Source organism: Melanerpes formicivorus, unplaced genomic scaffold (assembly GCF_026170545.1).
Source record: "Melanerpes formicivorus ecotype bairdi unplaced genomic scaffold, bMelFor1.0.p_v2 SCAF_5, whole genome shotgun sequence".
NCBI lineage: Eukaryota > Metazoa > Chordata > Aves > Piciformes > Picidae > Melanerpes > Melanerpes formicivorus.
Genome location: NW_027142357.1, coordinates 14052426 through 14069650, shown reverse-complemented (window position 1 = coordinate 14069650; position 17225 = coordinate 14052426). Strand labels below are relative to the sequence as shown.

The following is a 17225-nucleotide window of genomic DNA, read 5'->3' as shown; positions in this document are numbered from 1 at the left end:
CTTTAAACATCATCTTCCTTTGCTTCTAGGAGATAACACAGTCAGCTTGTTGCAAACAAAGATGATATTTGAACAAAACCAAAATAGCAATCTCTGTTGAGCTCTTGTTGATATCCAAAACAAGAAAAAATTAATGGAGAGGTGAAAAAAAGAAAAAGAAAGGGCAGTTAGTATATGGCTTAGAAGATATAGGTATCATAGGAAAAAGCAATTACAGCATGAGAAAGGAGGGATGGCTTAGGCAGACATCGAGAGATTTGTCATGAGAAAAGTGGACTTTTGAGACCCTTACATGAAGTTAGCAGCTTGTGGGTTGCAGGCTGAAATAAAGTGGTCTTCTGGTAGAAGGGAGGATGGCTCACAGCAGTGTCTGAGATAGAATGGGTGATGAGAGGCTGGTGGATCTATTTCTTGGAACTTCAGCCAGAATGGTACAGTTGAAGGTGAGGTATCTAGTATGAAAGATATGGGAATACAGTGAGTAAGGTCTTGGAACAAAGGATTCAATCTGAGAGGCATCATCTCGTTGCCAAGTCTTTGTCCAATTTATTCTTCAGGTATAGTTCCTTTAGGGAATGACTACATTGCTACACTGGACTTTATCAAGCCAGTTCTAATTAGATTTGCTCTTTAACATCTATAGTTTAGTACAGGGATATTTTCTCCTCAGTTTCACACGTACATATGAGTTAATTCTGGTAGCATTTCAGGCTAACAGACAATGAGTCTAAGTGGATTCATTCCAGGTTGCTCAACTTCATTCTACTGATGTCACACTTTAATTAAACTATCTAACTAAGATCCGATTTGAGTCCCACTAAAACAATGAACACATCTGCATTGGCTGTGCAGTTTTGGTTTATGCCCTGAATTGTATTTGAGCTCATTAATACAGATTTGAGCCATTTTTCAATTGCACCTGTGCCTTGAAACCTAGGGTTAAATGAACAGGAGTAAGGAGGAATAAAAGATGCCTTTCCAGAAAATCATTTTTGTGTTAGCAAACTCCTGCAAGCAATGAGTCAGGAAGCAGCTATTCAACTCTGTAAGCATATCCCGGCTAAGTTCAATGTAACTTCCCTGCTTTGTCCTTGTATCCTTTCAGCTCTTTTTTTTCCTCTACAAAACAGGTCTTGCTTTGCCATCTTAACAAAAACCTTTCCCTATGATGCCCTCAGCTGGTACTTGCTGCACTTGCTCTCTGTTCTTTATTCCTGCAGGCCATTCTCCTGGCCAACAAGAGTGGTATGGGGGAGAAGTACTCACTCTAGCAGCCAGGTAGATCAAGGCCTCACAAGAACCCCCTGCAGACAGCAGCAATTGTGTGACATTTTTGCCTGTCCATGCAGACCCACGTGGAAAGGTTTCAAGGCAGGAAGGCCAAATTAGGGTGGTGACTTTCTGCCTTGACTCCTTGGGCATGGTATGTGTGGGTTCCTTGGGCTTCCTGTGTGAGTTTAGGCAAGCTGCTTCTGTCTCTGTATTTCCTTCTCCTTGTTCAGAAAAGAATGCTGCTGTGAGGATACATTTGAGAACACTCAAACTCTATGCTGATAGGGACTGAGACATTAAGTTGCTCATTAATTTGTCTCCTGACCAGTCTAATGTGGGTAATGTACCAAACTAACCCAAGGACTGAGATTATCAGGACAGTGTGTTTGGCCTCCTCTTGTTATGGGAGTATGGGCAATCTTGAAAGACACAGCTTAGTGTTCAGTATAGTCCTTTCCTGACATGTTCTTGCTCTGCTCTCCCTGCTTATGAATTCTCCCTGTCCATCTTTGCTCAAGGCCCATCTTTCTCCTTGTCCTTTTCCCACCAAATTCTTTGGCCTTTTGTGGCTTGTATTTGGTGTAGCTGATTGTTTCTCTAGCTCCCAGTTACAGGTGTTGTCCTGGTTCTCAGGACACTGATCACTCTCCCTGTGAAGCCTTTAATACAGCAGATGAGGAATATCTGTAATACAAGAGGTAGCTCAGTGCAGAGATCCCCTACCTAGCACCAATCTTGCCAGCTTTGGGACTGGAAGTGTTGCTGATGCATCAGTGCTGTGCTGCCCTTAAATCAGCCACCTATGGCCATCCTGCATCCACAGCCTAAGCCAGTCCCCCTGCCTAGTAGCACAACTACATGGAGCCTCTGAGCCAGTTCAGGGATCTCTCACAAGATACTACTTACATGCAGTATAGGTACAGCCTATGTGAGCGTCCTGCTGGGTAGGAAGTACTGTAGGAAGAAAATATTGAAGCTGGAGTGAGACCACTGAAGAAATGTTACACAGCAATACCTTCCTGCCCCAACTTGCCTGGAAGGGCTTTGAGAGACCTGAAACATTCCATCTAGAAGTCTGAGATGCCAGAGCTTTCATAGCTGTAATCCACTGACTCTACTTTTAAAAAATGTCTCTAACACTGCCTATTGCTACTTGTTACTGCTAGAAACTTGCCCTTGTTTTCTCCTCAGAAGTTACAGCCAGACCTTCAGTGTCTGCCTCTGCACTCCTTTGCCGTGACTCTTAATGCTAATAGCAAGTAGCAGAAGGAGGAAAGAAGCAAGATTTTGATGCTGCTGCACTCCTGAAATCTCTGACTGATGTTGTGGCTATTCAGTGCAGCTGCAGTTAGATGGAATTCACAGCAGCCTCAAGGCTCTTTACTGTATGAGGAGTAAGGGCACAAATGTGACCCACAGGAATACTTTCCCCATAATTTGCAACTCCCATACAGATCTGTCCTGAGTTCTAAAATCCTCTTCTCTCCATATATCCATCATTGTACTCACATTCAGAGTACAACCAAGAACAGGATCAACCATTTTGTAATTCCTGGACAATATCTGCTATAACAGTCCCATTCTTCTTAATTTCAACTTGTATTGTTAGGTACAAATGATAAGGGAGGAAAATAAAGGAGGGAAAAAATAAGCTGTCAGAATTTACAATTGATCTAGCTAAATAAAAAATGGTGACATTAGTGTTCCTGGAGATGAACTGCTGTTTGGGTAAAAAAGGAACAGGACTGCCTTGGCCAGAGGATTCCCTACAGTCTCCTGTGTAAGAGCACAAGTAACAGCATCTTTTGGTACTTACTGCACTGTTTAAGAGTAAGCAATCTAGTTTTATGCAATGGTGTTACAAGATACTGAGAAGAAAAACTTCAGACCCCTGCATCTGGGTTTATCCTAGCCTCTTCTGTTCCACAAACCGGACTGAGCTGTTAGTCATACTAATCATCAGCACTTAACATTGGTAAAATTCTATAACCTAAACCCAGGTATCTGTGAAGTCAGCATGCTGTAATGCCTTTCCATCTTCAGCCCTTCAGAAGAGTCCCCCTGTATGGCTTCCTGTGAAGCTTCTATTCCAGCAGGACGGCATGTTTCTGGCTGTAATATTCTACTGGAATTCTGCTACTGTGACTTGCATTTGAGTGATTATTCTGTGTCCCATCTAACATCCACCTGTCTGTTTAGTCTTTCCTACATCATATATTGCGCTTTCCCCACCATGGCTGTTACAGTGAAGAGCAGGCTAAAGGGTTCCAGTTATGCTGTGGATGGCCTGACAGCACCCAAAAGGCCCTCAGGAGTACACTGCTCCCTCCTTGCTGATGTGGAAGTAAAGAGAAAAATCATGACACTGATCACTTCTCAATGCCAAACTGGAAACGGTCAAATAAGCCTCACACTTCCATCCAGTACCATTGCACCTATTTACCTTGCATTAACCTCTTCACATTTAGAATACACTCCATCAGAAAAAGAGTTCAGCTGCACGTGCAGGAGATGGCTATCACAAGACTGCCTTTACACAAGCCACCAGTGCTCCTTGATGGAGTGTCCGTGTGTCGCTGCCAGCCTCGGCAGATCTCCCTCTGCACAAACAGAAGTCCTGCTTGCCAGAACTCAGCAGAGCAGCTAATTTTGCTTTGCCTCAGGCACTGAAGGAACATGACTGTCCACTTACTGTTGCCCTGACATTTTCAGTAACCTCACCGAGCATCACAGTGACAGCAGAGCTGCTTCTAAAGGAGTAGGAATTTGTTGAAATACAATTAAATAGGATACAGGTAGTACTCACTAGGATTAGAAGTCCCTATGTCAAGAAATTTGAGTGATTTGAGTGATTAAATGGCTGTAATATAAATTAAATTTACTCTGATTCTGCAAAGTTATTGTAACAAAGGTGTTTAAGATTCCACATTACAAACGTGGCTGCATTTCAGCCTCCAAAGACCCCAGCTTCTCCTGGCTAATTGCTTTCAAGTGCTCTATCACAGTGACAGATCCCCGGTGCAGAAAAACAGGGAGCTGGCAAAAGTCAGGCAACGTTTCAGGGCGTTACCTTGTGCTTTCAGGTCTCCTCCTGGGTGCTTTGGAAAATTCCCCTTAGAATCCTTCTTTGTGCATAAGTACATACATATAAATATACACACACAGCATGTTTGCATGCATCTGTTTACATGTGCAGGTACTCTCATCACTCAGCCCCTACATGAAGCAGTACTGTCACACTGCTTATGTGCTTTCTACACTTCCTTTCCATAGTGGGGCTTTTCCAGGGTAAAAGTACTGCCAGCTTCCTTTCCCAATCTTCTGTTTTGGCTAATATTCTCTGTGAACACCTGGTGAGATGCCTTAGATCCTCCAGACTGACACAGCCTTCAACAAGTCCAAGGCATATTTGCCTTTCATTGCCTCAAACCCACTAAACAGTTCTTTGTTGAATGGCATCTCATGGGAATGAGCATGAGGCACTTGCTGTCAGCTTCTTTCTTCCCTAAGACAGTGGGCACTAACAGCTCTGCCCTGTAGCCTTCTTCCACCTTCATGACTACTGCTGGGTGAGCCAGAGATGGGGAGAGGACACAACACAAAGAGGCTTAAGAAGCATGTCTCTTACCTATGTTCACACAGCAGCCTCTGCCAACTGAAGTCTTGCTAGGGTGGGTGAGAAGGTATTGTGACAGGCCTGTGCTTGTGCCTCAAGGAACTGGCTGAGTACAGAAATGCAGCACATCAAGACATCCCAGGAACACTTATGTGGTGCTCTCCTGCCTATGTACAAGATGGATGCCTCACCTGAATGCTGAGGTGGCTATGACAGGTAGAGCCTGAAAGCTGCACTGCCATGAGTGCTGTGTTACAGTCCCCCCATATATTAATGGGGATATAAGAAGGCTTAATTCCACAGACATTGTGAAGATAAATCCAGCCATGACAGAAAGGTGCTCAGATACAGATGAAATTGCAGCTCCAGCATTTCATTACCTGAGTATCTCTGAAAGCCACATGTAATTTCCTAAGTGATAAATTCAGCCCTTCTAGTTTTGCCAGTGATGGGAAAAGGTACATCACAGTCATTAGTGCGACTTCCCATCTATTTCCAAGAATTGTCCAAGATAGCCTGTTTCCCTCTGACTTCTCAAGCCATGAGCTCCCTCTAGTATCGAGAAGGATTAATGCAATTGGTACCTTTGTCATCCTAAAGCAACTGAAATGAAATGTATAAAGAAATATCAGTAAGATGAAGGAATTCTGCTCCTTTCCTTGGTTCTTGATACACACACACAAATCTTTGAAGTTACTTGTGTGCACATTGCTAAGCACCAGCACAAGAATTATGAGGTAAATATGGCCACAGAAGAGGAAAAGGCAGGATCTTATTTAACATCCTAATCCAGGAAACATAGGAACAAACTGCAGAAGTTCATTCTGGTTATCAGCTTTTGCAGAACGGTGTATGCTGGAAAGATGATGATTCTGGCCATAACGATTTCCATGGAGGGAAACCACTGTGCTCACTGCAAAAAAGAACATTGTTACCATGAAGAAGACAAAAAGAGAACAGAGAAGATTTAACTTAGGTAATAGGTGATGTGCATGTGAAATAATCCTTTAGAGTATCTCAGACCACAATATTCAGGTTGGGTTTTTAGAGACTCCAGTCATTACTTCCATTTTATAGCATTTGAGAGCAAAACAGAGGATTCCTTTGGTCGTTCAAGAGCTCCTTTTCCGCAAGGGTACCTAAATGGTGTCCCTTGAGTGAATTATGGCAGCAGGAAAGGGGTCCCCCTGCTAGGGTTTATATCTTACTTCTAGAGAGTGTTAGCAAATCTCCTTTCCCAAACAGAGGGAAAGAAGACATGTAGAAGACATTTTTGGTGGCAGCTGGGAATGGTTTGAGAGATGGTGGATGACAAGCACAAATATGTGCTACAACCTGTCTGCTGTGCTGAATAGGATATTGGTACTGTGCCAGGGGCCTGGACAGCTCTGTGGCTTAGCACTGTGGCTCAGCAATTCTCTCAAAGAACAGAGGAAGCAGAGTGTCAAATAGAACGAGGCAAAACTTCTGACAAGAGTGTAATGGTCAAAATTATCTGCAGCTAAACATTGCTGCTGGCCAAAACTGCAAGCCAGAAAAATATAAAGCAACACCAACCTTTACACTAGTGCTCAGTACATAGAGAGTCTTTTCTCCCCTGCTACAAGGATGATTAAGGGACTGGAGCATGTGCCCTGTGAGGAGAGTCTGAGAGACCTGGAGCTTTTTAGTCTGCAGAAGACTGAGAGGGGATTTAATAAATGTTTAAAAATATCTGAGGGCTGGGTGTCACGAGGGAGGACAGGCTCTTCTCCATTGCACCTTGTGATAGGACAAGGGTTAATGGATATAAACTACAGCACAGGAGGTTCCACCTCAACATGAGGAAGAACTTCTTCAGTGAGGGTCATGGCACACTGGAACAGGCTCCCCAGAGAGGTTGTGGAGTCTCCTTCTCTGGAGACTTTCAAGATCCATCTGGATGCATTCCTGTGCAACCTGCACTAGATTCCATGGTCCTGCTCTGACAGGGGATTGGACTCGATGATGTCTGGAGGTCCCTTGCAACCCCTAACATCCTGTGATCCTGCTCAGGATAAAGTCTTATCTCGGTAGTCCAGGTAAGCACTGCAGATTTTATTGGGAAGGGTCACAAACAACTAAGTCTTCTGCACTAGTGTCTGCTTTCCTGTCTTGACACACACATGTCCACCAAAGAGGGTTCCTTCATGCTACCAATATTCCAGAAAGATCAAGCACCTATTAACCTCACTATAGTTTCAGTCTGGAAGAGGCTGTTAGTTCAAGAAGAGTTGGCCTCTGCTAACCCCAAACTAGTCCAATCTTGCTGGGAGAGCTACAGACTTCATTCTGTGCTGCAAATTGCAGAATAAGTAGCACTGAAAGTACTTGAACCACTGCTTCTCCCTTCATATAGTCTGAGAGGCTTTATCTTCGTGCCCTCATGTTGTGGTCAGAGTCTCAATGATGCACATAGAGAACAAGTCTGTTGTTCATGTGCTTAGGAAAAGAACAGAATGGTGCTGAACAGAGTGGAAAAGAAGCAAGCACAGGAGGAATAGACACAAAATATAAAGTGTAGGAAAACCAACTGATGTGGAGAACCAGGTAAATCCAGGCTGACAGAAGCACAGTGCAGATGGTCCAGAAAAAGCGGTGCCTAATAATGTTGGTATTGCTTGGTGTTCATCTGCATTTAGAGTTTTGTCACTGCCTCTCCTTCATTCATTGCTACTTTTTCTGATGTCTTACATGCACAACCTCCTCTCTTGTTTATGACTACATGGGCCACCTCATTGCAATGCCTCTGCAGAGCAAAACAGTTCCTGAATACTAGTTGATACAAGCTGAAAATATCTTTCTGATGTTGACCAAAGCAAGCAGCAGAGTCACTAATAATTCACAAACCATTTAGACCCTTTCCTAAGATCTGACTGAAGTAAAATTGCCATTGACCACTGTTAATATAACCAGTAAGGTTTTATAAACTTTTAAAAAATCTAAATAGTTAATTAGAACAAAACCTAACTCTTCTATAATACATGCCAGACTAAAAACAGCTTATATTCTATTCTGTCAAATTTCTGAGTATGTGTCTAATTTATAGCGCAGATTTCAATGACTTTGTGCTCAGCACAGAAGCAGCAAAACAAGGTAACAGGCATACTAAACAGTTAAAGTTCTTCCAAGATACAAGCAAGCTAATGCTTCAGGAAATATGTATTTTAAAATGACTGTAAAACAGCTGCATACACTATAAACAGTTTCTAATGTTCTTGTCTCATTGAGCTGCCACATGAAAACAAATTCTGGTTTTCATGTGATAACTGAAAATGGCTCTGTGCCAACAGTTGTTTATAGCAAATTATTATCAACAAATTACTCTCATTAAAAATGTATATATATAGCTAAGTGTGTGTGTGTGTGTGGTGAGGCTACACACACACATATCAGGGTTTTTGCAGCCTCCAGTAATAGAGCTACTTCCTAAATTTGCTGTCTCCTAATGTGTACAGGGCAACCTGCTGCAAAGATAACTGGCAACACTTAGAAGAACTGCTACTAATGTTGTCTGACCAGACAGACACTTGTCCGATACCCACCTCCTTTCATAACCTGTTGGCCTAAGCAGTCATCATCTCCTCTCCCTCTCCAAAGCCAAGAAGAATCTGGACAGTCTCTGATAGAATATATTCCTTCCAAACAGAACCTTCTCGTTCCAAATGCTACAGAAATAGCTGGATGACTTAAGAGGAGCTCTGTCAGCTGCTGTCACTGGGGCTTCTGCATCTGCTTTCTCTTGCAATGCTGCTCACTACTTCTGCTAGAAGTCTTTGGATCTAACACGTGGACAATCAGAAGGAAAATGGGGCTCACATCCATCTTCTGTGCCCTTCCTTGTTTTCTCATCTGCTGGATATAGGCATGATGGTAGAATCCCCTGTCACCACTCCATTTCTCCGTAGCTAACAAACAGTAGCACTTTCAACCTCTTTTCCTTGACCCTGTAGATGACAAAAGGTTTTCAGCAAGGAACAAGCCTTCCAAGGAAAGAGTGGAGTCTTAAAGATACTATCATTATTATTAAATCAGGTCAGATCAGTTTGCTACTTTTGCTGCTTTAAGCAGCTTGATTACAAATGCCCAACATTTGTGAATAATTAGGTCCCCAATTCCTTGCAGACTCTCATGTCAGTTATTCCAGACACTTGAAGTTCATTACTTCATTTTTCTTTCAAGGTTCTAGGTAAGAGACTTCAGCATCTCTCTGAGTACATTTAAACAGACATCTCTCAGGTAACATTTTTCCATCTGAGACAGCAGCATGTTAGAAGTGTGTTAATTGCTCAAACACAAAATTGAGTCAAATAAAATGGAAACCCCTAAAGTCCACATCAAGACACCTTGTACTGTACAGCACATTCCTTGCAATTTATACTCTGCAATGACTTCTGCATTAATGGGAAGATAAAGATGTGCAATAATCAGAAGCTAGTTACTTAGTTCATCTTGCTAGTATACTCTCTACAACATGGACTGAACAGAGTCATTTAATGCTGGAGGGTCCTCCATAGGTCAAGTGGCCCAATCTCAGCTAAGGTCATGGACAGATTCTCATCTAAGCAGAGAAAAATTCCAGACCTGTATTCCTCACGCACAAGACTTCTCCACAAGTAGCTTACATGAATGCACAGTCCAGGAAAATCTCCAATACTAGTCTCTCTCAAGCTATCTTCCTTTCCATAAGATCACTTTTACAGGATCATTATGCTTCCAGAATATCACAAAAAATTTTAGTCAGGTTACCTTGGCCAGGTTCAGAACACAGTGCTATGGTTTTGATCACCATGTTTCAATAGTACCAACCTCCCAAACATCCAGAAACAAATTTTACACGTATTATAGCATTTATTACAGCTACAATCAACCAACATACTCCAAATATAATAGCAATTATATCACAAAACTTATCCCCTGAAATGAAACAGGCACAAGAACTTTTATTTAGTTTTATTCCTAGATGTATTCAATTGATACAAACATGAAAGTGTCTCAGAATCGCAAAAAAGATTCTCAATATCTATCTGAAAGGGGTATTCCACAGAAGAAATCACAGGTGAACATGGTTAAGGACATAGACGCAGTTCCTTATTATAATGAAAAGTAAATTACCACTGGGAAAAAACCCAGTATGTATATCACAGTTCACAACAGCAATCCTAGAGGGATTCCTCCTCACCCACTCACCATCTAAACCTAGTGTGGGCTTCTCAGCAGCCTTCAATAATTCCATGTCTGGAAAACTAGCTTTTATCTAGACAGCCAACTGTACTAGCCCTTCTGTAAATCATCTAAACAATGGCAGACAAGTATTTTGTGACTAAACTAGCAAACCAGGCAACAATACTTCACATCCTAGAGACAGCATGACCACTGGAATGTATAGACAACTCTCCCCTGAAGAAATTAAGTTATGGCAACTGGAAATCTGAAAAAAACCCAAGCCACCAAATGGCAGCATTAATTTGCAGTATTATTAACACTACCTGATCCTGGACCCTAGAAGCCCTCCTCAAATAAATTTAACATTATGCTATAGAAAACAAACAAACAAAACCAACCTACAGACAAAAAAAAAAAAATCCAACCAAACAAGTTTTCCACTCCTCAAATATTTCAAGATAGTTACCCACAAAAAAAGCGAAATATGTCATCTCTTGCCTGTTTCTGGGCTTCAAAAACCCGTTTGTTGTGGACTTCTCTTTGTATCATCCCAGTGGTACATCAGCACTCAGATGCTGAATAATACAAAGTATTTTAAGCATCTTATAACAAAGCAGGAAGCTTTGCTGCCTGCCAGCGTACTACATATGTGTAGGATGCCAGTCATATATGGAAATATTGCCAAATATTATTAATCTCCAGAACATTACACTCAAAAAGCGACGTTTTTGTGCATGCAGAGGCAGCTACAGTGCCTCTTATCTTCAGAAATTTCAGCCACTCACAATTAAATACGGTTCCAGTTCTCCCACCTGGGCCATTTCTGTTGCAGTCAGGAAGCTATAGCTGATTTGAAAACAGTCTCTTTATGGGTAGTAACTGCTCTCAAAGAAATGGGAATTCAACAATGCCAGAAGCAAAACACAAATTGGCTTCTCTTGCTGCTTCAGCATTTCACCACACTTCTCTGCAAACAGGCTGAGGTAATTGTGCATTGTGTAATTTCCAGTAAAACTCTCTACGCCAACTCTTTATCTCAACAGACAGGTGGGGAGAGATGCTACTGATGCCAGTTTACAGTTGCTTAACAATCAATTACAAGCTACTTCAAAAATGACCCTTTAGAATCTTATGGCACTGGATTTAATGCTGTTACACCAAAAATGGACATTGCAGCTACCAATCTCTCCAGTACAGACTGCAGCTTTTATATCCCTAATGTTACATAGGCTCTCTGCACTCGGGAATATATGAGAAGTGGTGACAGACACCTGTGAACTCTGAGAATAAATGAATGAGAGTAGGTTTTAAAGGGTGTTTAGTTGGTTTGGATTTGGTATTGACTGGATCCAAAGTTTAATACAATGCATGTCGATGGTTACTGTGATGATAATTCTTCTAATTACAGCAATGTCTTGTGTAAAATTAACTATATTGAAAACTGTCAACATAGAGATGATCCAACTTACTATCTATAAACCTTTAAAGGAGAAGAAACAGACAGTCGATGTTCCTGCTGCTGAGACCATAATTTGAAACCAAATTTAAGTGCTTGGATGTGACTGTGGTCAGGGAGTACAATTTCAGAGGCATGAAGTTGTAGAAAAGCATAAAAGAATATTGCTGATAAACACATGGTGACCAGAGCAGATAGAGAGGCTAGGTGAAGATCTGGTGGTCTGTGTTCCCATTGCACCAGGGAAAGATGGAGGGTGAAGGTTAAGGCTTCACAATCCCATTACCACCCTCAAAAATTCTGATGAGACACCAAGATTAGGAACTGTTACATGGAACAGGTATAATGGTTTGACCACAGCCCCAGCCACACACACTGCATAACACCAAAGGTATAATTATTACCCCAATTCTGTATCTCATTTGGAGGGGAAAAAGAATTCAATGCCAAATAGCAGGGATAGATCACCATGCTTGTCCTCCTCATCCCCAAGAAGAGACACCTCTTGATAAGACTTGTGACCTCGGCTATGCTGAGTGCTGCCCCTGAAGATCAAGTTTGTGATTGCAGTCATGTTTTAGAGCTATAGAGCTAGTCTGTAGTTCAGTGCATTTACCACTTGGCAATCTTCAAGAGTCTGTATGTGTTGCATGTAAATATACTGTACCATTCACATGCCCTACGGCTGTGTCAAACGCAGCTGGACCTACAGCGGATAGGCTGCTTCCTGTGGCTGGTGTCAGGCCTACCACCACAGCAGCAGGCACACCTAGGCACCAGGCACCCCTTTGGACTCATAAAGCCCTCTTTCCACAGATCATCTGTTCTCAGTACAAGTATGACAGTCAAGAACATTCCCACTTCATCTCCTTTCCCATACTCCAATGTGTTAACAGCTTTGTCAACAGCCAAGAATGGATTTGTTAAAGCACTTTGCATCCAGAAGATAACTAACACACTGAAAATAAAGGCAAGTACGTGTGATTACCATGCCAGCTTTTATTGAGTGTGAGCTCAAATCACAAACAGCACCAAAACCAACAACTGAAAAAAAATGTTAAAAAGAACATTTACCATTTAAAGTGAACCACTTCAGTCAGAAGAAACTGCAATCTTGAGCTGTACTTTAAAGAGCTTTCTAGCTCCTGCAAGCAGCTTTTTACAAACTTCAGTTCTCTGCACTCATCTCTTGCTGGTTGCTTGGAGTACTCTCAGAGGTACATGATCCTGAGAAAACATCCAACACACAGTGAACTAAGAACTAAAAGTAGAAGCTAAGGAAGGAACACCTGCACACTTCAGAAAACCGAAGAGTGTCATCTGTAAGAAACATCAACAATTAATTTCAAATCCTCTCTCCCATTTAATTTTAGCTTTAAGAGAAATACCTATGAGAAAAAGTTCCATTTACATCTAAAGGAACAGCAACCTGACACAGCACAACTGAATTCTTAGCACGGTCCTTTGGGAATTAAACACTGCACACTTAGATCTAGGACAGAAGATACTACTTAGGCCAAATGTGTGGTTAATTCACAAACCCATGGTTAAATTGTAAGTTGGGGGGAAGGGTTCTCCTCCCACTGCTGACCAGTGTTTCTCTCAAGATGCTTATGAAAAGGTACTGTGTGAGGAGGATACTACATGAACAGTAAGAATGCCTGCTTTTCCCACTATATTCATTGGTTGCTTACTCCTTCTACCAGCTCCCATTTCTACATTACAGCATGGTTGAGAGCAACTGTTCTAGGTGTTCCCAACTCACTTGAACTATGTATATTGTCCATCAAGTTTTAATACAAGGCAACCTCTTTCTTCCCTTAAACTGACAGCAGAATTCTATGAACCATCTTTGAGGCCATGAAGATGAGCAACTGTACATCAGGCAGAAACATGAATGAAGCACTTGAAAACTGAAGAAATGGAAGGTTTTTCTTCTGCTCAACAAATACCGTGGAACACAAGCACAGCCTCAAAATTTGTCCCTAGCTGCTATTAGGGTTAGGGTTAGCTCAGTTGGAGCTCAGATTAAGACCAAATTCACAGGTGAAGAGTCTGTCAGTTCTTGACCATTTATAACACCACAGGTTTCATTAAATCAATGCAAATTCCAAGCACAGAGAAAATTGGTCACATCTAGACCTGAAGTGACACAGATGTTTATAAACAAACTATGGTCTGCAGATATTGTTGACATGCTGTCAAGTGATCAGATCAGATTATGCAAATGTAAAGGAACACCCTCTCCCATCACATGGGGGCAGTAAGTAAGGATTCTGGTGTCACCTCTGTTTCGTACTGCTCCCATTCCCTTATATGAGTTTGGTTCTATAATTGCTTTTTTTTGTTGAAGACCCTGAACAGTGATTTGCAGCACAGATGGAAGATCACCTACAGAGAAAGAAAAGTAGCAAACCTGAACGTGGTATTTTTGAAGGACAGTTTGGAATCCTTCCTGTTCTGGATAAAAAGAAAAAAATGTAAAGTTGGAAAAGGTTTTGGTTGTTTTAGGTTATCCGAAGGTTAGAAGTATACACTAGTATTTCCTCATAAGAATTTTCTGCAGAAATACAACATTATACACTTCAAGCTTACTCTGTAAAAAGTAAGTACCTGAAAGGACTTCAGACAAAATCCCTCCACTGCTTTTTTATAAAACAAAATAAGTTTTCATTTAAGAATATGTACAAAGATGAGGAGGCACCAAAGGCCGACAGTTTCAATTTGACATGCAAAGGTGGCACCGAGTGGATAAATATTCATTAGCATTTTGATACATACTCATAAAAATATTGAGATCTGTCCAAACACTACGCATTTGGTCAAGCAGATCAGAGCTATACAGTAGCTCTGATACTTCTGAAAAGGAAGATTTACTTCTATTTTTTATTGCAAAGCTGCCTTCCTCCCACCAAAGCGTGTAGGCTTTACAGAAGCCATATCATTAACCTTTCATCTCCTCTATTCTGTTCCTGCAGGTTCTTCATAAGATCTTACACTTTCTTGATGGCCTCCATGTCCCTTGCAGGCTTGTACAACTTCTTGATGGGGCACGTAGAAAGAAGAGCTTGACATAGACAAGAACACAAAGACAAATCATCAGTGTTTCTCAAGGGGTGCACTCAGGACTATCACAATGTTAGGCTGGAATGAGGACAGTAGGACTGAACTTCTCCCTCTCCCACTGATCTGCTAACACACACACACACAACTGTGTTTCTGGCTCTCCTACTGCCATTTCATTGCCATATCCAATTGCATTTTAAACAGTATCTAGAGACAAAGACTACTCTATAAACAGCAGAAGCAAGTCTCTGATCTTCCCTGGGGCCACTAAACTATCAATCTACATTTTAACACGGTTTATGATGTATTGACACTGTCTTGCTGTAGAAATCCAAGTACCTTAGAAAAATGTCCAAATGGCAGATCCAGTAGTATGTAAGTTTTTGCTTCCTAGTTGCTTCATACTGAAGACCCAGAAATCAGCTCTTACAAAAGCACTATGCTACAAACAGTCTTTCAGCCTCCTATAAGCCTTTCCAATCTCTATGAGAAAAAAAAGATCAGGACAAGCGAGGAACTTAATTTGCTTAGAACACCATACTCTTGTTTAAACAGGCAGACCATCATTAATAGAAGCCCAGTACATACCAAACAACCAAGCTGCACTGGAGAGAGTGAAAAATGGTTGTAGTAAAAACAGTTAATTGTAGTAAAAACTGTATTAAAGAACTACATGCAAACAACTATATTCATGTCTCCCTTTTCTTTTTTTTTTTTTTTGCATAAAATCCCATGTGTATATGTCACTACAAACTACTATGTTAATGTTTTCCATAATGAGTTTCTCTCTAGGCCTTTTGCAAGCATTCCTCTATTCAGCAAAGGCTAACAGAGTACTGATAAGTATCCTATGCTGCAATTTTTCTGCACAGTGAAGACTTCTTAGGACAAGGACACTCAGTATTTGTCCAGATAAAGTTTATCATACTTTCAAAACCCTTTGTCTAGTGTAACAGGATGGGGTCCTAGATGACCAACACCAATACTTTCTGTGATACAGTAGTGCTGTTTATCATCACTCCTTTGAAGACTCCGGAAAACATATCAAATCCCTTTAAAACATAAACATGTAACTTGTCACATGCATTAGAAATTGAATGAGAGAGTAAGGTGTAAGAGTTTACATTGGATAACCCACCCACATACACTCCTGTCATGTGACATGATTTTTGCCTTCCTCTTTCTCCCCTGAGATCATACCTCAGTTGCTGCTGATTGGATAGACCTGCTGGGTAACTTCTGACCTAAAAAAATCAACACAGCCTGTTTTACACAATGTTTACTTTATTCATTAATGAGGTACAGTTGCTAGAGATAATCATTACCAAAGGAATAGGCTCTGAAGTTTATTCCTATTAAAGCTTTGTTCAGAAGGGAATGGCAGATGATGGAGAATTATCTCTGAACAGCAACTTTTCACAGTAACATCCTCAGCTGTATCACAATCTCTATTCCCAGTGGAACAGAACCTTCCCACCTAATCCCACCTGAGAACACATCTGTTTGTATGGACATAAAGGAGCAAATTTGAAATCTGCCAACAAACAAGTCAACACCCAGCTACTATCCATAGCCAGAATCAGGAATTCAAGTGATACTGGAGCAAACAGGCCAGATAAAGCCCAAACTGCTAGCAGATGCTATCCTTTTGTTTTCTCTATTTTTTTTTTCAGTTGCTGTGAATATAAGATGTGTCCTATAAAACGTGGCTGTCTGATACTCATCCAGGTAAGGATGATAAACCCCAAAACAAGCAAGGACAAAATGTATGCAATTAGAAGTACATGCAATACAGACTTAGGATCCTGGGGAGACAGGAAGAAAGGCTGACAGGAACAAATCTCACCACTGCTCACTTGTGCTGCTTCAACAGTGCAGCAGTGAAACATTAAGAATCAGAAGACTTGAAGGCATGGGACTTGGGTGGAAGCTCTATTAAGTGTGAAGGAAGATAGACTTGGGTGGATACTAAGCATGCTTGAGATACATAAGGCTGCAGTCAGAAGGATGAGAAGAGCAGCAAGTTGACTGCTAATTTGGGCAGGAAAGGTATATTTTCCTTGCTAGCATGTAAAGGAAAAGGGCCTACACTCCTGTATTGAAGCTGCTGTATTGAAGCTCCAAGAGAAGTCTCTTTATATTAGAAGACCAGAACAGGCATCTCAAGACTACAGAAAGCCTTAGTTACTCACTTAGTTACTCATGAAACTTTGTTGGTTTTGAGAGCAGAACAGGCTTCCCTTTTCTTCCACACCTTTAAATTCCTACCATGAACTCACCCTATCTGCTAGTGGCAGAGATTCAGGAGCTGCACTGAACCGGTGGGTGACCTCCAACCCCCTTCCAGAGCCCCAGACCCCTCCATCCCACCTCACGGGACCCTTGCTTTTCACACATCTTCAGGACCCTCTTCCACCTGGTCTCCCTGGAGCTGTCCTATTTGTCCTCCTTCACCTCCAGAAATCACCACCCTGAGGTAACACTTGCATTTCTCCTCATGAGACCACATAACCACAACACAAACCATTATTTTAAAAGTAGTTTACATTTCAATAGGAATATTATACATTAAGTTACTATATAAATGCGTCTTTCCACATACATATACAGACATTTCTCTCTCTAAATTTT

At 41.4% G+C, this 17225-nt stretch overlaps 1 protein-coding gene across 2 annotated transcripts in view; it reads right to left on the bottom strand.

Moving 5' to 3' along the window:
* CARF (calcium responsive transcription factor) overlaps positions 1-17225 on the bottom strand; it is a 42289-nt gene that overhangs the window by 590 nt on the left and 24474 nt on the right. The window contains exons 13-19 of one of the 2 annotated variants that reach the window (XM_068138319.1): positions 15795-15838; positions 14478-14595; positions 13945-13988; positions 12603-12755; positions 8452-8853; positions 2179-2226; positions 293-452 (exon numbers count right to left, since the gene is read on the bottom strand). In XM_068138319.1, the coding sequence (XP_067994420.1) occupies positions 14512-14595; positions 15795-15838 (128 nt within the window). In that variant the 3' untranslated portion in view covers positions 293-452; positions 2179-2226; positions 8452-8853; ... (1 more) ...; positions 13945-13988; positions 14478-14511. Of the gene's footprint in view, positions 1-292; positions 453-2178; positions 2227-8451; positions 8854-12602; positions 12756-13944; positions 13989-14477; positions 15078-15794; positions 15839-17225 lie in introns of those variants that run through there. The other variant, XM_068138317.1, reaches the window with a different exon arrangement.